General features: G+C 41.1%; 1 protein-coding gene and 1 long non-coding RNA gene across 4 annotated transcripts in view; one reads left to right on the forward strand and one right to left on the reverse strand.

Moving 5' to 3' along the window:
- LOC111093338 lies at window positions 1-25225 on the reverse strand. 3 transcript variants are annotated; one of them, XR_005381568.1, is made up of 3 exons: window positions 24785-25221; window positions 24172-24301; window positions 1-552 (listed from the first exon to the last, which is right to left on the reverse strand). It is a non-coding gene; the product is annotated as an uncharacterized LOC111093338 (long non-coding RNA). The 3 variants fall into 3 exon arrangements; XR_005381570.1 differs by having other exon boundaries at window positions 24172-24327; window positions 24785-24875; XR_005381569.1 differs by lacking the exon at window positions 1-552 and adding an exon at window positions 22468-23384 and having other exon boundaries at window positions 24785-25225.
- Window positions 24857-26519, forward strand: part of SORD (sorbitol dehydrogenase) — a 34225-nt gene continuing 32562 nt past the window's right edge. The window contains exon 1 of the mRNA XM_038580295.1: window positions 24857-25074. Within this exon, the coding sequence (XP_038436223.1) occupies window positions 25012-25074 (63 nt within the window). The 5' untranslated portion in view covers window positions 24857-25011. The remainder of the gene's footprint in view (window positions 25075-26519) is intronic.

The raw sequence follows: 26519 nt of genomic DNA on the forward strand, positions 1-26519 counted from the left end.
TTATAGTGAAAGATTTTTAATATGTTTCTCTCAGTAATTCACAGAAAACAAACCAAATCATTAAGAATATAGATTTAGATGCACAAACTAATGAACTTGACTTAATTGATGCATACAGAACACCACACCCCACAATTAGAATTGTAAATTTTAAAAATATGCACAGAATATTTAAATAAATTGACCATGTTCTGGAGAACTATTCCTGTTACAAATTACCCATAAATGTAGAGCTTAAACATAGCAATTTATTATTATCTCTCAAGGTCCCATAGATTCAATGGACTCAGATGGGTAGTTTTCACTTGGAGTTTCCAATGTGACTGCAGTCAGAAACAGCTGACACTAGAGTCATCTGAAGTCTTGACTAGATATCCAAAATGACTTCTTTAGTCGCATGTCCTGGCACCTGGGTGCTCCTTGGCTTTTCTTTCTCAAGATCTCTTATCCTCCAGGGTCTTTTCACATGGCTTGAATCTTTCACAGCATGGTTATATCAGCTAGTCACACTTCTTCCATGGCAGCCATCTTCCAAGAAACTGGGAGCTAAAGCTGCAAGGATATTTTTTCTTGGTTAGTTACAGAGCCTGCCTAGATTCCAGGAGATGGAAACTTAGATTCCCCCTTGATGGGAAGGTTGCATAGTCACATAGCAAAAGAGCATGTGGCATTGGAGATATTTTTGTGGCTCTCTTTGGAAACTATAATCTGCTACAGACCAGATACTGGGCCATAAAGCAAGTCTCAACAAATTTCAAAGAACTGAAATATTCAAAGTGTATTCTCTAACCACAGTGTAATTAAGCAAGAAACCAATAAAAAATAATAACTAGAAAATCTTCATATTTAAATAGTAAGAAATACACTCTAAGAAAACCCATGCATCAAAAAAACCACAATGGAAATTATAAAATATTTTAAACAGAATGATAATAAAATACAAAAGTTGTGGGATGCTGCCAAAGCCATGCTTTAGGAAATGATAAAAGTCTTAAGAGACACTTGAGATAAGAATAAAGACTAAAAATCAATGAGCTAAGCATCCATTTCAATAAACTAGGGGGGGGGGAATTGACAAAAAAACCCAATAGTGGAAATAATGTAGATAAGAGGAGAAATTAATGAAATAGGAAACAATTTATAATAGGAACAACAAATCAAGAAATTGTTTCTTGGAAAAGACTATTATAATGGATACATCTCTGACAAGACTGGTCATGGAAAAGAGAAACAAGTGCTTATATTGAATATCAGAAATGAAAACAGGAATACATCAAAGATCCTAAATTATTAAAAATTAAGGTTTTGACCAGATTCATGCCATTAATTTTGAAGGTTTAAATGAACTAACTTCCTAGGAAATATATCTTACTAAAATTGATACAAAAAAGAGACATCTGGATAACCCAATAACTATAAAAAACAATGAATTTATAAAAAGCTTCCACAAGTTACTAGCATTGTGATTTTAACAAGTCATGTAACCTGTTTCTCTATCTGAGAAATTAAGATAGTAACATAGTGTCATAGGTAATATTGGCTTTAAAAAAAAAAAAAAAAGATTTATTTGAGAGATGGGAGGGGCAGAAGAGAGGAAGAGAGTTCCAGGTGGACTCTGTGCTAAGCCCGACACAGGGCTTGATCTCAGGATCCTGCACCCCTCCCTGCCTAGATCACGACCTGAGCTAAAACCAAGAGTCTGATGCCCAACTGACTGCACCACCCAGGTGCCCCTGTCATAGGTAATATCGAAAATGTAATGAGATAATGCCTGTAAAAGTGCTTTGCACATGGCCTAGCAGTTGCCGCATGCTCAATGTACACTAGCCATTATTAGTCTCCATTACAGCTTTGGGTGTGTGTCACTGAGTACAAAAACGTGTGTTTTTCAGGCACCCTGAAAGGTAGAGCATGGTCTGGTCTGCCTTTTTCTCTGAAATAAAAGTGCTTAGAGGCGATAGAGTTATCTGAAATTTAAAAATAAAACTGGAGGTAAATCAGTCTTCTTTTTTTTAAAATGATTTTATTTATTTATTCATGAGAGCTACAGAGAGAGACAGGCAGAGACGCAGGCAGAGGGAGAAGCAGGCTCCAAGCAGGAAGCCAGATGTGGGACTCGATCCCGGGACTCTGGGATCATGCCCTGAGCCAAAGGCAGGTGCTCAACTGCTGAGCCACCCAGGCATCCCCAGTCTTCTCCTTATATTAGATTCTCTTTGCTTTTCTTTTGTACACCTGCTTCAATGCCAGTCTTGGAATTCTTCCCACTACTGTTGGTGCAACTTTTGTAGTGTAATAACTACCTACACTCCTCCAGGCATGAATCCCGACTTCAGGGATTGGGAAAGGCTATCATGACTTGTAATTTATACTACACCTAGTCAATTGCTGTTTCCATTTTCCTTCTATCCTCCCACTGGGGGCTAATTTCCCAGCTGGTGTCTGATTTCCTGATTTGACTGTACCTGTGATCTCCAGGGCATGCAGTACTGGCTAGATAGACCATTGCTCTCGTCTCCACATCCTCCTCTTTCCAGCTTCTCTGATCTCGTCTCATCCTTTCCCTGTCACTCTGGGGCTCTGCTCAAATCTGGTTGTATAACATTCTTTAGGAGATTCTACTTTCCTTGATCAGAGAGTTCTTCATTCCTCCAGACCCTGCCTCTGCCACCATGAGTGTGTGACCCAGACCTAGCTCACTTCCTTTTGGAATTCCCAGCTTCACTTGGCAAGCTCTTGTTCCTGGCATCGCCTTCTTAAACAAAGGTGCCTGTGGAGTGCTCACCCCTTTCATGGGATTTGCTCCTCTGCCACTGTGTTGTGATTTCTTCCACCCTGCTCTTATCTTTGGATTCCATTTCATTTCCTTGTCCTAATTAGTCTCTTTACCACACCTCCTCTGTATTGTGTTTCTTCCTCATTTGTCAGATTTTTAAAAGCTGTTTGTTTCCCTCCTTCCCTTCCCACTTGTTCAAATCCTGCCCTAACCTCAAGCATCGTCTCAAGGACAAGTCTGAATGAAACCTCTTTTGTGAGTCCCTCTTCCAGTCCCCTCCCTTCAGGACTCTTTATTCTACTTATAGCACTGAGGTTACTCAACCTAAAATTATAATTATTTGTGTATACCTATTAAAGGCCCCCAACTGGATAGTTAGGGACTTGAGGGCAAGGATATTTCTTACTCATCTGTATAGTTCCCATAGCACCCAGCACGATGCCTGGGTCATGGGAGTTGTTCAGGAACTAACTGTTGAACTGAGTCCAGAGCGGGAGACCCCAGAGGACAAAGGTAAATATTTCCCCCAATTTCTAGGGTGGGATCAACAGTGCCCTGATTGGTTTTAGGAAATGAGGAAAAGGGCTGTATGGACCTGGGGGTGTCAGATAAAACAAAGGGTTCCATAATACATCTTCATCAATTCTGTAAGGATTCATTCATTTATTCAGCAAACATTTTATTGATGACTAGAGGCTTAAACATGTTGTAAAAAGAGATGACTAAGAGTATGACAATTACCATCAAGGCCTTTGTAATCCAGTCATGGAGTCCAAAACATAACAACTGAGTGTAAGGCAAAGTGAAATAAAATGCTATAACATAGATCAAATTCTCTGAGAGCACCAGCCCTTGATTTCAGGAGGGAAAAGAAGAGGCATATTGAAATAGATGAGAATGATTCAGAAGAAGAACAACTTTGTTTTTTCCAGTGGACTTATAGCATTGGCATGACAAGGCCCCTGAACTTCTGGCTCACCCGCCCCTCAAATCCCTGCCTCTGATGGGAAGGGGGAAGCAAGTTCTTCTAGACCTATACTGTCTAATACGCAGCCACCAGCCTAATGGCGCTATTGAGCACTTGAAATGTGGCTAGTCTGGGGGCACCTGGGTAGCTTAGTTGGTTAAGCATCCTACTCTTTTTTTTTTAGATTTTATTTATTTATTCATGAGAGACACAGAGAGAAGGCAGAGACACAGGCAGAGGGAGAAGCAGGCTCCATGCAGAGAGCCTGATATTGGACTCAATCCTAGAACTCTGGGATCACGCCCTGAGCTGAAAGCAGACCCTCAACTGCTGAGCCACCCAGGTGTTCCTAAGCATCCGACTCTTGATTTCACCTCAGGTCATGATCTCAGGGTTGTGGGATCAAGAGCTGCATTGGGCTTTGTGTTCAGAGAGGAGTCTGCTTAGGATTCTCTCCTCTCCCTCTGCCCACCTCCCTCCCACCCCACTCATGTGCGCTTTCTCTCTCTCTCTCTCTTAAATAAATAAATAAATAAATAAATAAATAAATAAATAAATAAGTAACATCTTTAAAAAGAAATGTGGCTAGTCTGAATTGAGATGTACCTATGTGTAAAACATGCACTGGATTGTGAGGACAGCACAAAAGATAAGTTTTTACATTGCTTACATGTTAAAAATATGTTTTGGATATTCAGGATTAAATAAAATATATTATTAAAATTAACTTCAGGGGCAGCCCGGGTGGCTCAGCGGTTTGGGGCCGGCTTCAGCCCAGGGTGTGATCCTGGGATCCTGGGATCCTGGGATCCATGGGATCGAATCCCATGTCGGGCTCCCTGCATGGAGCCTGCTTCTCCCTCTGCCTGTGTCTCTGCCTCTCTCTCTGTATCTCTCGTGAATAAATAAATAAAATCTTTAAAAAATAAAATAAAATAAAATTAACGTCACCCATGTATTTCTACTTTTATCACATGATTACTGCAAAGTTTAAATTAGATATAGCGTGGGGATCCCTGGGTGGCTCAGTGGTTTGGCACCTGTCTTTGGCCCAGGGTGTCTTCGGGCTCCTTGCATGCAGCCTGCTTCTCTCTCTCTCTCTCTCTTTCTCATGAATAAGTGAATGAAATCTTTTAAAATAAATAAATAAATAAATAAATAAATAAATAAATAAATAAATAAATAAGATATAGGGCTTACATTATACTTCTATTGGATACCACCATTCTTAGGCTATTCCTCGGGTTCAGAGAGCCCAGAAAATTTGGAAAACACTTCACAGAAACAGATTCTGATACTGAATAAGGACCCAGGCCCAGTGGAATTTACCAGTCCTGACCTGTATCCAAACTCCCAGGGACTTCAGTCATCACTTGAGTCTGGGCTGGGGCAGAGTTACCCCATGGATAGGAAGCCTGGTTCTATCCTGTCTGCATTTCCTTATGACTCAGGCCACAGGGACATATGTGACAGGGAGCTGGTTTGTTTTCTATGTTTCTTACAAATAGCTTTCTTGAAGACAGAAACGCTCTTGAATAGCAAAGATAAGTGACATATCCAGTAGTCTCACATAATAACAACTAGGGTTTGGTCATTAATCAAGTTAGTATACTTCTTGCCTGGGAGGACTTAGAACAAATTGTTTATTGCTCTTTAAGATGTTAAAAATTATATGTATTACTAAAATAAAACCCTGATGCTATGAGAATAACAAAGCCTCAGTAGAAAATCTTCAGCTTCTAATAACAGTAAAGCTGTCCATCTTGGGCATCAAGGTTCCCAACTACCCTACTCTACCCTACTGCCTTTACCCTTTGTGAGAGATCACAACCCTCTGACTATGGCTCTGAGATTCTTTAAAAAAAAAAAAAAAAAAAAAAAGATTTAGGGACGCCTGTGTGGCTCAGCAGTTGACAGACGCCTGTCTGTCTTTGGCTCAGGGCATGATCTGGGATTCCAGGGATCAAGTCCCACACTGGGCCCGCATGGAGCCTGCTTCTCCCTCTGCCTATGTTTCTGCCTCTATCTGTGTCTCTCATGAATCAATAAATAAAATCTTTATGTAATTATGTATTTATTTGAGAGAGAGAGTGAGCATGTGAGGGGGGGCAGAGCAAAGGGAAAGGGGGAGAGAAAGAATCCTCAAGCAGACTCCCTGTTGAACACTAATTATGTGGGGCTCAATCCCAGGACCCTGAGATCATAACCTGAGCCAAAATCAAGAGTCAGATGTTTAATTGACTGAGCCACCCAGGTGTCCCTTGCTCTAAGACTCTTCCCAGCCACCAATATCTTTAATGTTCTCTCACCTCCAAGCCCTGACTCCTGATATTCCCTTTGCCAGTTATATTCTTCTGCCTCTCTTATGCCTCACTGTTTCAAGATCCATTTAAAAAATGAGACAGAACTACGACTTGGATTCCTTTTAATTAAACTCTTTTGCAAGAAATAAGAATCAATAGACAAACTCAAGTAATAAGAATTCATTTTAAAATGGCATGTGCAACAAAGAAATCCAAGATTGGAACTCTTCTGATCCCAGGATGGCACTAGGAATCTCAGTGGCAGAAGCTAATAGGTCTTTTTTGCCATTTATGTGACTCAGCTACTGAGACTTTGCTTATTGGGGTAATTCCCACTTCTGTCTTTCTCAGCATCCATTCTATATAGATTGTTGTTCTTGACCTCACTGCTTTTGCATAACCATAGTTTCTGTTTCCTCAGTATCTTAGCCCTACTCAAGAACTACGTTAGCCTTAAGACTAAAACTCCAGTTATTTTACCAGCAAAAAAAAAAAAAAAAAAAAAAAAAAACGGGTTTAGTCGGGAATAGCAGAAATTTGCAATTCAGGACCAACGAACTATAGCAAAACCATAGGCAAGTCCAGACAACAAAGAGCATGTTTTCAAAGAGGAAAGGAGGAATTTGGAAGGGCCATTATATATATATATATATATATATATATATATATATATATATATATATATATACACACACACACACACACATATATATATTCAAGATTTTATTTATTTATTCATGAGTGGCAAAGAGAGAAAGAGAGAGAGAGAGAGGGAGAGACACAGGCAGAGGGAGAAGCAGGCTCCATGCAGGGAGCCCGATGTGGGACTCGATCCTGGGTCTCCAGGATCACGCCCCGGGCTGAAGGCAGGCGCTAAACCGCTGAGCCCCCAGGGATCCCAGGAAGGACCATTATAAACAAAAAGTCCATTGGAGTACACTGGAGTTCAAAGTGGCTTTTCGTTGGTTGAAGCTGTGACAGTCTCACTAGCTAGGATGTTGCCAGGCAAGGAAGAAAAACTTCCTCCCTCCTTCTGGGATGTAAAGAAATACCCACCTGCAAGATCTGTCTCTTCCTGTAAGGTCTGCAATTCACAAGGAGTAGTAGAGTGTTAGAGCTCCCTCTGCTGGCCCCTCCGCTCCTTTTTAAACAAGGTTTGAGTGTGGAAGTATGGGAGTGGTTTGAGGGAAACCACTAGGCTTGAGCTCTTCAGGGTCATCTCTGTCCCAACATAAAATAGGTCAGGGCATAGGGTGTGTGTAGTGCGGCCAACTTACTAGCACACCTCTCCATGATTAATGAAGATATGAGAAAAGTAAGAGTTGGATGAAGTAATATATGGGGAGCATTTGGAATAATGACTAGCTTATTCATTTACTATATAAATTAACTCAAACTCGGGAGCTTAAAACAACACACATTTGGGAGGGACATTACCAAGACGGTGGGGTAGTAGACCCCTCCAGTTCTCCATAAATATCAACAATTAGACAGTTATTCACAAATAAAAACAGCTCTGGAGTCCACTTTATAAATTCTACCAATGCAGCTAAACTAAAAACTTGAGAACAATCACACAAAAAGGGAAGGAAGAATAGCTTCATTTTGCTGCATCAACCCATCCCCCCACAGCCAGCATTGCTTAGCACCACGAGGGAACTCCCAAGTTAGAAAGAGTTTGCCTCAACAGGAAAGGAAGTGCGGGGTGAGAAACTGGCACTTGATAAGGACCATGTAGTTGTTGATGGAGGAGACCCCAATGGCCTGAGCTGACAAATCACCATGACCCCTAGACCTGGTGCCACCATTAGACTTGCCTTATAAGAAATGCTGAAAGAGTCCTTCAAGCTGAAACAAAAAGGTGCTAACTAGTAATGTAAAAACATGTGAAAATAAACAACATACTGGTAAAGGCAAGTATAGTCAAATTGAGAATACTCTAATACTGTAATATAGTGGTATGTGTGCCACTTAATTTTAATATAAAGCTTGAGGAACAAAAGTATTAAAAATAGCTATAATTACAATAACTTACAAATGGATACACAATATAAAAAGATGTAAAGTATGAAACAAAATGCAGTAGGGGGTAGAATAAAAGGTAGATTTTTTGGTATACAGTTGAAATGTTATCAGTTTGAAATAGACTATAGTATCTATAAGACGTTTCAAGTGAGCCTTCCAGTAACCACAAAACAAAAACCTATAGGAGATATGTACAAGACAAAAAGAAGGAAACAAAAGAAGTAGACCACTATGGAAAATCATCAGTTCACAAAGGAAAACAGCAAGAGAGAAAAGAAGGAACAAAGGAACTACAAAACATCCAGAAAATAATGAACAGGATGGCAATAGTAAGTCCTTATTTATCAACAATTACTTTAAATGCAAATGGATTACATGTTCCAATCAAAAGGCACAGAGTGGCTGTGTGGATTAAAAAACAAGACTCAAGTGTATGCTGCCAACAAGAGATTCACTTCAGCTTCAGGAACACACATAGACTCAAAGTGAAGGGTGGAAAGGGTATTTCACACAAGTAGAAATGAAAAGACAGCAGAGGTAGCTATACTTACTGACATATCAAAACTTACAAGATACAGCAAAAGCAGCTAAGAGGAAGTTTATAGCCATAAATGCCTACATTAAGAAAAAAAAAAGATCTCAAGTCAAGGAACTAGAAAAAGAATAAACTAGGAACAAGGAACTAGTTCCTCTAGTCAAGGAACTAGAAAAAGAATAAACTAAGCCCAAAGTCATCAGAAGGAAGGAGATAACAAAAATTAGAGCAGAAATAAATGAAATAGAGAATGGAAAAACAGTAGAAAAGATCAACAACAACAACAAGAGTTGGTTTTTTGAAAAGATAAACAAAATTGACAAATCTTTGGCTAGATTTACCAAGAAAAAGAGAGAAGACTCAAATAAATAAAATTATAAGTGAAAATGGAGACATTACAACTGATATCACAGAAATCCAAAGGATCATAAAAGATTTCTGTGAGTAGTTACACACCAACAAATTGGACAACGTAGAAGAAATAGACAAATTCTTAGAAACCTACAACCTACCAAGCCTGAATCATGAAGAAATCTGAGTAGACCAATAGTAGGTAAGAAGATTGAATCAGTAATCAAAAACCTCCCAACAAAGGAAAGCCCTCTGGACAGGATGGTTTCACTGGTGAATTCTACCCAACATTTAAAGAATTGATGCCAATTTTTCTCAAACTCTTCCAAAAACTTGGAGAGAAAACACTCCCAAACCCATTTCATGAGGCCTGCATTACCCTGATTCTAAAGCTAAGTAAGAAATGAGAACATGAAATGAGAACACACGTATCTTTATGCACACTAATATATGGAGTTGCTGAATCATTGTATTGTACACCTGAGACTAATGTAACATTGTATGTTAACTACACTGGAATTAATTTTTTTAAAAGGTTAAGAAAAAATCCTAAAAAAAGAGAATACTTCATGAAATGAAAACTATAGGTCAAGATCCCTGATGAATATAGACACAAAATTTCTCAACAAAATACTAGCAAACCAAATTCAATAGCACATTAAAAGGATCACATACCATGATTAAGTGGGATTTATGCCTGAATGCAAGAATGGTTCAACACATGCAAATCAATAAATATGATACACCGCATCAATAGAATGAAAGACAATAATCATATGACTGTCTCAATAGATGCAGAAAAAGAATTTGGCCAGATTCAACATCTTTTCATGATAAAAACACTTGACAAATTGGAAATAGAAGGAATATATGTTATTCAATCATGAGAAAGAATAACATTCTGCCATTCGTGATAACACAAATGAACCTTAGGAAGATTATGCTGAGTGAAATAAGTGAGGCACAGAAAGACAAATACCGTCTGACATCACTCATATGTGGAATCTAAAAAACTGAACTAACAGAAACAGAGAATGGTGGTTGCCAGAGGCTAAGGAGTGGGAGTGAAGGAGGCATAGAAGGCCAAAGGGTAAAACTTTCAGTTATAAAATGAGTTAGTTCAGGGGATCTAATGTACAGTATGGTGACTACAGTTAACAATACTGTATTGAAAGTTGCTATGAGAATAGAGCTTTAATATTCTCCCCATAACAAGGACAAAATGTAGTCATGTGAGCTGAAGGAGGTAACTAACCCTACTGCAGTAAACATCTCCCAATATATATTGTGTATCAAATCATCACAATGTACACCTTAAACTTACACAATGTTATATGTCAATTATATCTCCACAAAGCTTGAAAAAACACCACCAATTTATTATCCTACAGTTCTGGAGGTCAGAAGTCTGAAATCTGTTTCAGTAGGCTAAAATCAAGGTATCTGCAAGGCCACATACCCTTCTATGGCATAATGAAAAACTTGTTTCCTTGTCTTTTCCAGGATGTAGAGTTGCATTCTTTGGTGGAGCCTTCTCCTATTTGAAAGCCAGCAGTGTAGTCCCTTGCTTTAGGCATCACATTGCCTTCTTCTGTAGTAAAGTATTCCTTTGACCCGCTCTTATAAAAGGACACTTTTGGTTACATTTAGAACCCACCAGCTTCATCTAGAATAATTTCTCCATCTCAAAACTCTTAATTTAATTACACCTGCAAAGTCCCTTTTGCCACATAAGATTCCAGGGATTAGCACTTGGATATCTTTGGGGGCCATTATTCAGCCTGCCACATTGGCATAAAGAAAATGCTTAAGAAATGTTAGCTATTATTATGACTGTGCTAAGTACTTCATATGTATCACCTCATTGAATCCTCAGTACAACCCTATGAGGTAGAGATTATATCCCTACCTTACAGAAAAGAGGTTTGAAAGCTTTGGTAGTTGCCTAAAATCAGATGGCAGGTGGAATTCTAACTCAAAAGACTCAACCCAGAGCTGCTGCTCTTAGCCACAATCCCAGTGTGGCTTTGGGGAGCATATCTATTATTCTCCTCTTACAGTAACGCTGGGGCGCCATCCTACTTTTCTATTTCAGCCATTTGAATGGATGCATGTTTTCTTGGGGAGGAGAGGTCCCTCCCCACTGACTGGCCTGTGTTTCAGGACAGGGAGTCTGCTGTGCACTTTCCCTTGTGGCTTGGTGTTCTCTACATACTGAAATGAAATCAATGTTGTTGATTTAACTGTCAAAGCTGGAGACTATAAAGTCAATTAAGTGCAAACAATACTGATCAAACAGAACAAAATCCACATCCGTATTTTGCCAACCCTTAGAGGCTGACATAGTGAGAAGGTCAGCCAGCCTATTGGTCTGGGATATGTAAAGATTATAACTACTCTTTTGGAAAACATCTCATTTTGTTCCATAAAGAATAGTGTTTTGTTAATGCAGAATGTTCTAATCATCCTTGCACGATGAGACTGTGGTTAAATTCAGCATATTATGGGATGGGTAGGAGATGGACATCATTCAACAGGAGAAAGTCAAATCAGCAAATAAACTATGAAGAAAGAGGTATCTACAAGGTCAAAGTGATGAGCATTTGGATGATGATGGAAAAAAGCACAATGTGAAGGAAGAATGATAGAAGTATGTGACGGAGGTGGGGGACCTGGGTGGCTCAGTCTATTGAGTGTCTGACTCTCAGGATGACTGAGCACCTGACTCTCAGGGTCGTGAGACTAAGTCCCAGTACCCCCACCTCTGACCTTCAGGTGCCAAGCTTAGCACAAAGTCTGCTTGTCCCTCTTCCTCCCCCTCTGAACTTCCCCCAAATAAATATATAAAATCTTTATTAAAAAAAAGCTTGTGATGAAGGTATGTATTTCTGAGAGATAATGAAACATGATGAAAGAAAACAAAAGGGCTTAGAATTAGGCAAGAAGAAGGGGAGGCAGTTTGATTAAGCCTGTCTCTAAAACATGACAGAAAAAAACCAGAAGTGGCCATATAAAAATTGAGTCACCTCCTAATAGACCTGTTTTTCTTCAGAAAGAGTAAGTGCCAGCCAATATTTAGTACAGCTAAGAAGTCATCATCACAGCATTGTCTTTGATGAATTCTGTAGCAGCCACCCCAAAAACCTGAATCACCAAAGCCTCCATTTACCCTCCTTATTGACACATGACCTGAATAGACCGGGATGGGAGAAAAGATGGGAATTACAATAAGTAACAAAGTATCCTTACTAGCATCTCCAAGGCATTACACAGGAGAATTAAACATCTTAGAGATTTTAGATTTCTACCCGAATAGCACTAAGGGGATTGAATGAATATGCTATTGGTTCGGTTCAGTTCCCTTTCCTATAAGCAAATCTGCATGGAAATCAAAAAGTCATTAGGAAGATTGCAAAGTGAGCATGAAACCAGGGGATGGGGCAGGGGATGTGCTGGATGTTTGCAATGGCCAATACCCCCCTGCTTCTGTGGCCTGATGCCTCTATAGCTGTTATTGGGAAATCTCCATAGTGAGGACTGGCTCTTCATATCCTTAGGTCAGAGAACTGTCTCTTCAGGATGGTTTTAAAGACCAAAAACCCCTTCTGTAAGCACATTTTTTTCTTCCCACATTATTATGTAATTGATTAGGTTTAAACCTAACCTAATCTAGTTCCATCCAGTCCACATTTTCCTGAGATGACAATATACTCACAACACTTTAATCTGATCTGGGTGTCTCTGCGATTCATCTGTTACACATTTACAAATAATCCCTTTGACTATATCATTTCTGCTAGTCCGATCTCATTCCTTTCCTTTGGGTCTTCCTGATTTTATTCTAAGTTAGAAAATACTTTGGGGTGTCAGTCCAACATATTGTCCATATAAATATGGTCTCATTAATTCCATAAATTAACATTATAGAGTAACTAGTGTTATTTTCATTTTAAAGCTTAAAAACTGACCTTAAGAATTGCCCAAACATGTCTGAAATCACACACCTTGATAAATTGTAGATTAATGACTTCATCTCAGATCAGTCTGATTTCAAAGTTCAGCCTCATCTCCCATAACACTGAAGTGACTATGAAAGATCAAGCTTCCAAACTGGTATTTCAACCTGTAATTTATTATTCTGTTCCCTGCTGATGACAACTTATACTATGCACAATAGTGGTTCAAACTTGACTTCATATCTAATCATTCTTAAAAACCACACATGCTTTTAACATATTACTGCAATTAGATTTGACAATATTTTGTTTAGGATTTTTGCATCTATAATGAGACAGATTGATTTGGGGTGTGTGTGTGTGTGTATTTCTTTCTTGTAATGTCCTTGTCTGGTTTTGGCATTAGGATTATGCCTGTGTCATAAAACCAGTTAGAAATCTTGTCTGTTTTCTTTATTGTTTTACATTGTGAAAATGTTATCTGTATATTTGTACCATTTGTACTTTACCAAGATTTTCTTTTTGGCCTACAATATGGTAAGTTTCTGTGAATTATCCATGGATACTTAAAAGAATGCGTATTCTCTTTTTAGAATGCAATTTAGGCCTTCTATGTCTTTAAAGCTCCTACTACTATGTTTCTATTTTTCTTTGTGTGTCTTGTGGTTTTATTTATTAATATTAATTAATATTCATATTGATGCTCTGTAGTTTGGTACATAGATACTCCTAACTTTGTAAATTCATTGTGAAATGCATTCTTTATCACTATAAATGACTACTCTGTCACCTTAAACACTGGTTTGTCCTGGTATTAATTCTGCCTAATTTCAATCATAACCTTCTTCTTGTTTGCAATTGTGAAGATTTCTGAATTATTTTGTTTTGGGTCCTGTGTATACAGAACAGAGTTGGATTTTGCTTTATGATTCAATATGAATTTCTCTTACATTAATAAATTAGTTTGGCCCACTTATATTTATCAAGTTGATATATATCTGGTCTTAGTTTTCATATTATTTTATATGATGTCTTTTATTTCTTTACAGATTCTTTAAAAAGTCTCAAAATATGACATGTATTTGTTTTTTATTTTTTCTGAAAATTTGGAAGGCTTATATTTTTGTTTTAGTGTATAATTCATACACCTAATTCTCATTGCTTAAGCATTACTTATCAATCCCCTAATACAAACAATGAAATAAATCTATTTTCTTCTCCTTCTCCTTCCCTCAATAGCCCTTCTCTTTTTGTCATAGTTTTCTTGTTCATCACATGATTGATTTAACTTCATCTTCTAGTAGTTATTCAAAGGAGGCTCATGGAAACAATATTTAGTTCTTTTATGTTCAAATATGTTTCACTATGCCTTTTTTGTATAAACCGGTTTGGCTGGGTACAAAATGTATGGGCAACACTTTCTTGAGGCCTTCTTATGTATTGCTTCTAGCAATGAAAGTTGCCATGGAGAAGTCTAAACTAAGTCTAATTTTTCTTCACCCGTATAAGTGACTAGATTATTTGTCTAGCTGCCCAAAGGATTCTTTATTTATCTTGAAAATCAAGCTTTTCTCAGTTTCCACAATAACATTTCTTGGATGTGGTGTGAACTTTCAGTTTGTAGATTCAAATATTCTTTTGTTTTTGGAAAATTCTCTCAAATTATATATTGAAATTGTTTTCTATTCTATTATTTTGGGTATCTTTATCAGGATATCCATTATGCAAATATTGGATCTCTTTTACCTATCTTCCATATCTATCATTTTCTCTCTAATCATCTAACTTGTTCATTTCTATTTCATTTTGTTCATCTTCCTCAATTCTGTCCTCTATGTCTTTCACTGTTCTTAGCAGTGCTTATTCCTTTGTGATACTTCCAGTTTTGCTTTCTTTCTTTCTTTTTTTTTTTTTTTTGGATGATTTTGTTTTTTTCCCCACTTTCCTTCCTGAGGTCTTCTTGCTCACATTTCATTTCTTTCTAATTTTCACTCTTGCTCCTCTTTTTCATCTCTACTTTATGCTATTTTCTCACAAAGGCAAATACGTTATTGAATTTTTTCAAGCATATTAATTTTGTAAACTTATTTTTTTAAAGATTTTTAAAATTTATTCTTGAGAGAGAGAGAGAGACAGGCAGAGACACAGGCAGAGGGAGAAGCAGGCTCCATGCAGGGAGCCTGACATGGGACTCGATCCCAGGACTCCAGGATCACGCCCTGGGCCAAAGGCAGGCGCTAAACTGCTGAGCCACTTGGGCTGCCCTGTAAATTTTATTTATAGAAAAGTTGCAAGTAAAAAAAAAAAGAAAAAAAAAAAAAAAAAGAAAAGTTGCAAGTAAAATACAAAGGACTTTATTTCCTAACCCAGTTGTCAACATTAGGCCTCAGCAAACCCAGGAAATTAACATTGATATATAGTATTACTATCTGATAATCCTCCAACCCTATTCAAGTTTAAGCAATTGCCCCAGGAATGTCCTTTACACAAGTGGATCCAATTCAGAATCACATGCTGCATTTATTTGCCTTGTCTTTTAAATTTCCTTCAATCCGATATTTCTTCAGGCTTTCTTTAACTCCCAAGGCACTGACACATTTACAGGTTACAGGAAAATTATTGCCGGATGTCCCTCAATTAGAGCTTATCTAATGTTTTCTCATTCAGCTTATGCATTTTTTTTGGCATGAATATCCCAATTGTTTTCTTCTCACTGCATCCTATCAAGTGGTATATAATTTCAGTATATCCCATTGCTGATGATAGTAACCCTGATCACTTGATTAAGGTGGTATATACCAGGCTTTCCACTATAAGGTTACTCTTTTCCCATAGGTAATTACTAAGTATTTTGTGGGGAGGTGCTTTGGGTTATGTAACTACACATTCTTTGTCAAACTTTCAATTTATTGATTTTTATCATTATGGACTTATGATTTGTATTTTATTCAATGGGTTATGATCTTTATTATTATAATTTATTTTTATGCTCATGTTGACTGTGATTTGGCCAGTAGAACTTCTTCAAGCTGGCTTCTGTGTCCTTTGATATGTCCCATCATCCATCATTCATGGAATACTCCCTTACTCTGGCACAAGATGTTCCAGGTTCATCTTGTACTTTTCTTGTTCCAGCCCTAGATTAAGTCATTTCATTAAGAAGCCCTGGTGCCTTTTAGTGGAGAATGGAAACCAAGATTTGAGTACTAGATATATACATTTTGCTGTCAGGTGTCATTGTTCCCAAGCTCTTTCTATAGACAGAACTATGGAGTGTTGTGTGTGTGTATACACATATGATTATAACTATATTTATTCCTGTCTATATTGTAAATCATGAGTTGACACTGACCTCTTCAATTTTATCTAACACCATACAAAGTTCATTCTGTTTTTCTCTTTCCATATGTATACCTCTTCTCCAATAGTGAGAAGTCCTGCTCCCATTTTCCTTAATTTATTATTTATTTTTTCAATCCTCCTGTATGTATCAATCTCTTATCTTTGTGGCTCCTTCTTTACCTGAACGAATGCTGCCTCCAACCCATTCAGGCTCCTATACCCAACTTTTCCCTATGGTCATCCTCTTCATATCCAGTCTCTCTCACCTCACACTGAACTGTGCTGCCCCCATGTGGGCTCTTCCTCATCCTTTTAGGGCCTTGACACCCCATGTTATTACCACTTCCCTGTGAAGATGCTCTTTTCATTCCATACAGGCTTCACACCTGTGTTGCCCTATCCCCACCCCTACTTTGGTACCCCTCCTCCACCTTACTTCCAATGTGGAGTGCCTCCATATTGAATACCCTCTTCAGTTTTATGGCAAACTTTTCTATCACAACTTTCATTTGCTCCTCAGCAATATTTTTCTGGTGAATATTCTTTATTTCTTTTCTTCTCCCTTTCTTTCTTTTTTTACTATTTGTTTCCTTTATCATGTTTGTACGGTTCCTATTCTGGAGCTTCACTGATAACTACTGAATGACATGAATTACTGCTGGACCAGTTATTGCAGACATGACATGAAGAGAAGACAAGGCAGAGTTTTAGCTAACAGGAATTTCCTCTCTAACTCAAGTTGTCTAAAAGAGCTCTTTTGGGGGTGCCTGGGTGGCTCAGTCAGTTAAACGTCCAACTCTGATTTCAGCTCAGGTCATCTCAGGGTTGTGAGATCCAGGCCCTGTCGGACTCTGCCCTGGGGCAAATTCTCAATCTCCCTCTCCCTATGCCCCTCCTCCTGCCCTTTCTCTCTCTCTCAAAAACAACAACAACAACAACAACAACAACAACAACAACAAACTCTTCTAGCTCCCACTTCTAGCCAGATAGGCTGTTTATAACATTGTCTGCCAGTTCCCATTGCCTCCTACAAGTAAGATTTGTTAATGGGATTCCCTATTCAATCCTATCTTCTGATTCTCAGAATCAAACCAATTCCAGAAGGTTCTATGCTCTCAGCTCTGTTCCCTGTCCTTGCTGCAAAAATGGACTTTGTTCTTCAGAGGGAACTCCTGACCTTGGGAAAGTGTGATTTTTCTCACTTTTCCCCTAAGATCTTTAGGTATTCTCGCCACATTTCTTCTTGTATTCCTGCATTTCAGTAATGAGAAACACTGGAAGACCTATGGATTAGATCTCCTTGCTCACAATGGCCCTTCCACACTGCTAACTTTTTATTTTTAAGATTTATTTTACTTATTTTTTAAAAAGATTTTATTTATTTATTCATGAGAGACAGAGAAAGAGAAAGGCAGAGACATAGGCAGAGGGAGAAGCAGGCCCCCCACAAGGAGCCCAATGTGGGACTCGATCCTGGACCCCGGGATCTGAAGGCAGACACTCAAACGCTGAGCCACTCAGGTGTCCCTTACCTATTTTTTTTTCCTTACCTATTTTTTAAAAAGAGAAAGCACATATGTAAGCAAGAGGAGGGGCAAACGGAGGGAGAGAATCTCAAGTAGACTCCCTGCTGTGCATAGAGCCTGATGCAGAGCTGATTGCACAACCCGGAGATTATGACCTGAGCCAAAACCAAGAGTCAGGTGTTCAACTGACTGAGCTGCCCAGGTCCTCCAACACAATGCAAACTTTTTCTTTCTTTTTTTTTAATGCAAACTTTTAATGATGGTGTCTTCTTCCTCTAGGAGTCCACATGTGTGTTGCTGGAATACACTCTCTTCTTTGCCTCACTGCTGTGACTATCTAAGCCTTTCTATTATAGCTTATATATCACTTCTGGGGGGCAATCTTCCCTCACTTTCAAGCTGGACTGGGTTTTCCTATTACACACTTTCATGGTATTCTTTCCTTTTTATTCATAGCCATCACCAAAAAGGCTTCCCTTCCTTGAATGGGGATTGTTTCTGTCTTGTTCATTGTATCTCCAACACTTTATATCTGGCATGTCACAGATTACTATGTATTTCCTAAATGAATATATGAATTATTCCAAACCAGTATCGCTCCTGTTCCTATTTTCATACCAAAATTCTTTGCCAGGATCACCCTTGACCTCCTAGTGGCTAAATTAATAGATACTTTTTGGTTTCTATCTTGACCTGTTGTCAGTATTCAACAGTTCACCTCTTTCTTCTTAAAACACCGCCTTTCCCCATATGCTCTCCCTTATTCTCAGAATCCTTTGCTGGTTCCTCTTTCCTCTTCCTGGTTCCTCAATGTTGGATGCTGGAAGCTTAGACCTGAAGTGTGTCTTTTTTCATTCTATATGTTGCAGGATTTCTTTTCCTGTAGTGCCTGCGGTCCTTGGTCCTGCCACTTTGAAGAATGAAGAGGTAGACCAGATGAAGAGTGGTAGGCAGCAAAGCAAAGTTTATTGGGCAATAGTACAAAGCTCCTGAAGAGGGAGGGGACCCAAGAGAGTTGCCAATTTGGCATTTAAACTCGGGAGTTTTTAGGAGCTCTTCGGTGCAGGCTGTTTTAATCTGATAACCCTCCATGCACCGGTCACCCCGTCAGGTTTTTGTCCATGCACTCACCTACCTATGAGGTTGTTGTTCATGTGGGAAAGGGTGGTGGACTCCTTCCAGAGTGATGTTTCATAGCCTCAGGGCCAAGAGGACAGCGGCTGCCCCTGTCCTAAGGTGTGCCAGCCAACCGCAGGCCACTAGATCAAGGTCTTTGCCTAAATATCTCACTGGCAGGATGCCTGGGTGACTCAGGGTTGAGCATCTGCCTTTGGCTCAGGGAGTGATCCTGGGGTTCTGAGATAAGAGTCCTGCATTGGGCTCCCTGCAGGGAGCCTGCTTCTCCCTCTGCCTATGTCTCTGTGTCTCTCATGAATAAATAAATAAAATATTTTAATCAATCAATTAATCAATATCTCACTGGCTGTTGAGCTGGCCCCCAAGTCTGGGTCAGGATGGCCAAGTCCATTCCCTTCTTTCCTTTCAGTCCCTTCCCTTCCACCTGGTAGAAAACTTAAAGTTGGGGGCACTGTATAAAGCCTAGAATAACAGAATGTGGTCTTTTTCTTATTAAGGGCATTTTTCCTCTTAGGAAAGCGGCGGGGGGGGGGGGGGTGCTTTGTCCCTGCCTGCCTTTCTTCTGACTCTTCCTACATTATCTTCTTCTCTCTTACTGCTTTAAATACAGCCTATATACCAATGATTTCCAAATTTAGTCTAGATTTTTCAAATCAAGACTTTCTCAGATCCTCATATCACTGGGTTATTGCTCTTAGATATCTCACAGGCATCTCAAACTTGGCCTATCCAAAATTACCCACCTGATCTTTCCCCAAATCTGTCCCTCCTCAGTACTGCCTCTATCAGGTAATAGCACTCATCCATCCAGTAATCATGTCAGAAATCTGAGAGTCAACTTCCAACTACCTTCTCCTCCACTCCTATAAACCAATCCCTTACTAAATCCCTTACCTAGCTCCAAAATAGATCTCAGGTCTACCCGCTTCACTCCATCTCCACTTCCAACTTTTATCCAAATCACCATCCTCAGCTGGCATGTAGCAATTAACCTTTAACAGGTCCCCTTGCTTCCACTCTCCTGTGCCCAGCAGCACTGGCACTCCTACCTAGTGCCTCCCTCCCCTAGGTAGTCCTAGACTAAAATACTTGCACTCCTTGTTCTTTTCTTAACCTTCCTTGAATGTAGGGATGTCAATAGTTCCTTAGTGAAGCCCATTAATCTCATCTGTTGCATATGGAATTTACTAATTTAACTCTCATTGGTAACCTCATTTCCAAAGTCTGCAAGAAACTTCATGGTTTCTTTTCTTTCTTTTTATTTTGTTTTGTTTTTCTTTCTTTTGGTGTAAATAACCAGGTTGGAGTAATGGACCAGTTGATGAGCAAGAGGAAAAATCAGGAAACAAGGATTTTACAACTACATTGACCTTTGGAAAGTTAAGGCCCTATGGCATACTGACTTTACTTGTTGTTAGTACACTGTGTTACCTTCACCTGAAGTAACCCAGGGTTTATGATAGGATACCACCTGGACTAAAGTCTCCCTTTTTCTAGATGTGTGACCCTGGAGGAATGCATCTCATGGTTTAACTTTTAAATTCCAAATAGGTTTTCAGGGCAGAAATTTATCAACAACTTGTAGTTGAAATCAGTGGAGAGAGTGCCTCAAAGTGCTGTGCTGTCTGGGAAAGTCAGGCAGAGACCCAGAGAAACTGGGCCAAGCGGGCTACCAGCAAAGGCAAAGCCAGCATTTTATCCTCTATTCAGTGAAATGCCTAGAAAAATCTGTTCCTCATCCTCATGAATGCTGGTCTCTGTGAGAAAATTATGCAGAAATGTCACACCAAATTGTTTAAATACTGTAATAACAACCTGCTTTTTACTTTAAAAATGTCATTTTCTTTCTTTCTTTTTTTTTTTTTTAAAGATTTTATTTATTCCTGAGAGATACACAGAGAGAGAGAAGCAGAGACACAGGCAGAGGGAGAAGCAGGCTCCATGCAGGGAGCCTGATGTGGGACTTGATCCCGGGACTCCAGAATCATACCCTGGGCTGAAGGCAGATGCTAAACTACTGAGCCACCCAGGGATCCCCCAAAATGTCATTTTCTTAAAAACCTTTATCAACTTACCCTTTTATCTTTTCTATAAAGGATCCCAGTTATCGATTACATCTCTAAATTTGTCTCCTGCCTTTCCAAATCTCTTTAACCTCAGACAACAACCTTCAAGACAACTTCAGAGTGTTATTGCTCATAAGAAAACAAATACCTCTCCAAAGTGTGGCCATTGTGTCATATTTTAGTGTCAAACCTCTGCTTTGATTCTGGTGTTTTGTTCACTTAATTTGAAAGTCAGTAAGTGTCTACTTCAAGGGGTCTTCTGCTCTTAAGCCTTTCCTAGGGCTTTCTCTGTCAGCTTCACCCACTGGAAAGCCATGCTTGGAAGACTCTGAAGGGACTCCACAAGGCATAAAGGGAAAACTGAGTTTGAAGTTCATGTGCATGAATGAAGCCAGGTAATCCCGAGTGAGTCCATTTCTCCAAGCAAAGCCTGCTCAGAAGCTGAGTGCAGGAGATACTGGAGGGACCCACCAAGTATAGCCTAGCCTTGTGGGATAGATCTCAAAGCAATGAGCATGACAGATGCTACAAGTCCCCTGCAAAAATCCATTCCATGGCTTTGTCACACCTTACCCTCCTGCCCTGCCACATACTTTCTTTTCTTTTTTAAGATTTTATTTATTTATTCATGAGACACACACACACACAGAGGCAGAGACAACAGGCAGAGGGAAAAGCAGGCTCCATGCAGGGAGCCCAACGTGGGACTCAATCCCGGGTCTCCAGGATCACATCCTGGGCTGCAGGCAGCGCTAAACCGCTGGGCCACCTGGGCTGCTGGACACATACTTATATTTTTGTCATTATTGGCATTCCAGAACTTGATCCATGTTTATCATAAAAACTGTTTTTTTTTTTTTTTTTTGAGCTCCTTACACTGTCCGAAACACTTTACTAGATTATGTTTTTAAATACAAGGCCTTGGCAAGGGTTCTGGAGAAAAAGAAAATTGGTGAGGATATACAGAAAAAAGAACCTTCATGCACAGCTGGTGAGAATACAAGCTGGTGTGGCCACCGAGGTAAATGATAAAGACGTTCCTTAAAATATTAAAAATATAATTATCATATGATCTAGTAATTCCACTACTAGGGATTTACCCAAAGGAAATAAAAACACTAATTTGAAAAGATGTATGCACTCCTATGTTTACTGAAGTATTATTTACAATAGCCATGATATGGAGCCAACTCAAGTGTCCATCCATAGATAAATGTATAAAGAAGTGATATATACTTATAATGGAACATTACTAGGCCATAGAAAGAAGTAAGATCTTGCCATTCATAAAAACATGGATGGAGCTAGAAGATATAATACTAAATCACAGAAGTCAAAGAAAGACAGATACCATGATTTTACTCATATGTGGAATTTAAGAAACAAAACAAAGAAAAAAAAGAGACAAAAACAAAAACAAAACAAAACAAAAAAACAAAAAACCACCAAACACACATTTAAATATAGAGAACAAACGGGTGATTGATTGCCAGAGAGGTGGTAGGTAGGGGATGGGTGAAATAGGTGAAGAGAATTATCTTATTGTGATGAGCACTGGGAAATGTATAGTATTGTTGAATTTTTTTTTATATTGTTGAATTTTTATATTGAAAACCTGAAACACTGTTAATCATATTTCAGTTAAAAAACCAATGAGATGCACTACACATATATTAAAACATCTTAAACTTTTTAAGGAACTGACTATATCAACTATTGGTGAGAATTTGGAAAAACTGGACCTCTCAGCTTGGGCTGCACGGCTGCTGGGAATGTAAAGTGGTGCAGTCACTTTGGGAAACAGTTTAGAAGTTCCTCAAATGGCTAAACATAGAGTAACAATAACCCAGCGTATATCCACATCAAAACTTGTTCATGAATGTACATAGCAATCATATTTGTAATGGTAAAAAACTAGGAACAATCCAAGTGTCCATCAAATATGTAAAGTGGAGAACACATTGTGGTACATCCATATCAAGAAATAATACTCAGCAGTAAAAAGGAATGAGCAACTGATATATTTAACAACTTGGATGAAGCTCAAAACAACTGGGGTAAGTGAAAGAAGCCAGACTAAAATAATACCCATTTTTTATATAAAACTCTAGGAAATGCAAACTAATATGTAGTGAAGAAAGAAGAGCAATGGTTGCTTTGGATAGGGAGAGAATTTCTGAGGACAGATATGCTCATTATCTTGAATATGGTGATGACTTCATGATATTCACATGCATCAAAACTTATTGTAGGGGTACCTGGGTGGCTCAGTCAAGCATCTGCCTTTGGCTTAGGTCATGATCCCAGGGTCCTGGGATCAAGCCCCCCACGTTGGGCTCCCTGCTCAGCAGAGTCTGCTTCTCCCTCTCCCTCTGCCTGCTGCTTGTGTACTCTTATTCTCTGCCAAATAAATGAATAAAATCTTTTAAAAATTATAGTGTGTACTTTAAATATTGGCTGTTTACTGTATGTCAATTATACTTTGATAAAGCTGTTTAAAAATTAAAAGTAAAAAGAAAAGACATTTAGTAGATTAAAAAAAGAAGAAAAAAAAAATGAGGCCTTGCCCTCAATAGCCTTCCTGAGCATCTGGGGAAGGGATGATTATAGGTGAAAGTACAGGCTGTGACCCATTTGTGTGTCATGCAGTGAGCACCAAAGAGAGATATCTTTGAGGGCTGGGCACTGGGGAGAGCCTCCTGGAGAAGATAAAACAATCCAGCAGAAAGTCTGGGCTTGGGGAGAGCTGTAGGGAATGAAATCCAGAGCATTGTTCTCAAAGAAGAGAAGGGACTTTATGGACTTAGGCCTGTTCTGAGGGCAGCTCTCCCCTTGGAGTAAAATGTCACTGTTTCTGAGGAAAGAGGCTTGAAAGAAGAATGTAGGCAGAAATCCTGCTTCTAGTCAAGAAGAGCCAGTTAAGGGAAAAAGGGTTTGCAGATTCCATTTTGTAGCCTGATGCACCAAGCCCACCCGTGGGGTGGTACACCAATTCATTCATTCACTCCTACTTGTACCAGATGCTTTGCTGGATGCTGGGGACACTGGGACAACATGGAGGTTGCATCAGTGTAGAGCCTGTTCCTCAAAGTGTAGATCTTGCCCGACCTGGATGGAACCTCAGCATTTCATTGGTAATGCAAATACAGACCCTGAGGCCTCACGTCTCGGTGAGACCTAGGCTTACCCTATCAGAATCTCAGTGCCGGTCCTGAGACTCTGCTCCACTTTGCGGAACCTCTTCTGCAGCTGAAGTCGGAGCACATCGGTCTGGTGGCTGTTGCCTCTGCAGGCTACTCTGATTGCAGCAACGATCCCTTGGATTTGAGGCAAAACCAGCAGGCTGCAAAAAAGCAGCCTGGCTTCGCCCCTTCCCAGCCCCCTCCCAGCCTCCTTCCCACCTCCCAGCCCCCTCCCCAGCGCCCCCCTCACCTCCCAGCCCCCTCCCCAACCCCCTCCCAGCCCCTTCCCCAGAGACCCCCTCACCTCCCAGCCCCTTCTGCAGCCCCCTCCCAGCCTCCTTCCCACCTCCCAGCCCCCTCCCCAGCGCGCCCCTCACCTCCCAGCCTCCTCCCCAGCGCGCCCCTCACCTCCCAGCCTCCTCCCCAACCCCGTCCCAGCCCCCTCCCCAGCGCCCCCTCACCTCCCAGCCCCCTCCCCAGCGCGCCCCTCACCTCCCAGCCCCCTCCCCAGCGCCCCCTCACCTCCCAGCCCCCTCCCCAGCGCGCCCCTCACCTCCCAGCCTCCACCCCAACCCCCTCCCAGCCCCCTCCCCACCGCGTCCCAGCCCCCACCCGCACCCTGTCGGGCAGAGGCCCGGGCGCCGCAGGGAGGCCCCGCCCCCCACGCTAGCCCCGCCCCGCCCCGGTTGTCAGGGACGGGGAGGCCCCGCCCCCGGCCGGCCGTGCGCCTTTTCTGACACCCGGGGCCTCCCAGCTCTAACCGTCCCTGTACCCTGGCGGGGCTGTCACTCGAGCCACCACACGTCCCGCGGACTGCAGCCTCGACCCAGGAGGGAGAGCACGACATGGCGGCGGCCAAGGCCGAGAACCTCACCCTGGTGGTGCACGGACCCGGAGACCTGCGCCTGGTAAGACGGGAAGGGGAGAGGGAAGCTGGCCCGACCCTGCCCCGCTGGCCTCGGAGGGAACTCCGCCGCGGCCCCGGCCGGCTCCCCCTGGCGACGGGCCCTGCACCTCCGGGTCCTGGCCGGGTCCTGGCCGGGTCCTGGCCGCCCAGAGCCGAGCTGGTTACGGTGGCGGGGGGAGGGGAGGGGGCTGTGGCTGTAAAGCGCTGAGAGGAAGGTTCTTGCCTGCGCCTCCTGGAATCCAGCCCCGTGGCCGGCACGTGGCCAGAGGCCAGGAGGGTTGCAAACTGATCGAAGCCTTCTCCCTGCTTTGCCGGCTGCAGATTCGTAGTCTTGCCTCTTTCGTTGCGCTTTTCAAGAGATACCAGGAGGCTACCTGATGTAGGACGTGCCCTGAACTCTGGGAAGACAGTGCAAGGCAGAAAGGAGGGCAAAGCTGTGGAACTCATATTTAATCGGTCTTGCCTTGGCCTGGTAAAACCTCCTTTGCAGGATTATTGTGATCACAAGAGTACCCAGGACTTACTGGCTACTCAGAAAATGCTAGTGCCTGCCTCTTGAACTTCCAGCACAGGCCTCTGTCTCCAGGACCCCTGGTGTTCCTGCGCCTGTGCCAGACTTCAGGATCTGGATAGTGTCCATATCTCCAAAGCTTCTTTTCTCCTTGCCACCCTTAGTCCACGCTTAGTTCATTTTCCCGCCATCTTTGATCCGGCTCCTGTTATCTTTAAGAACATTTTGTGTATGTCTCTTTGGCACCATACCTTTATGTTTGCTCTCTGGCTTAGGTGGCCAAAGTCAGGGAGCTACAGGGTCAGCCCTGTGGTGGTGTCAGGGGTCCCTTGACAAAGTCCATCTCAGATGGGCCTGGGATAGCAGTGGGTGTGTGGGGTGGGCGCCAGCCATCTCAACTGCTCCCTGGCACCTCCTTCCTCCTCAAAGAGAAGATACAGGAAGATCTAGATAGGAGAGACTCAGCAGATTATCCAGATTAGCGATTCTTGATTATATGAGAATCTAGGGTCTCTTTCCCCAGAGAATGCAGATAGACGGAGTTTGGCAGCAATTTCAGAGATTTTTGTGGAGTTCCTTTAAGTCCCTCCATTAACTCCCTAGAGTTTTGTGGATCCCTGACCATGAGCTCCTTCCCTGAGCCAACTCTCCCATTTCCTTAGTTAAGAAAGTGCCATCCCCAGGGTGACAGGCTTGTTTAGTTAACAGAGCCCAGATGAGAACTCGGGTTCAGGCTCCCATTCTAGTGCTCTCTCCACTCTGTGGAGCCTCACCCAAGGTCCCAAATTAAAGTGATGCTGTTAGTGCTTATTACTCCCAACACCAGATGGTATTGTAAGGAAGGCAAAGTAATACAGCTCTACGCAGCTTACAGAGTGACCTCCAACTCCATCCTTCATTCCACATTTATTAGATGAGAGGGTGACTGCCATATG

This window comes from Canis lupus, chromosome 30 (assembly GCF_011100685.1).
Source record: "Canis lupus familiaris isolate Mischka breed German Shepherd chromosome 30, alternate assembly UU_Cfam_GSD_1.0, whole genome shotgun sequence".
In the NCBI taxonomy this organism is placed as follows: domain Eukaryota; kingdom Metazoa; phylum Chordata; class Mammalia; order Carnivora; family Canidae; genus Canis; species Canis lupus.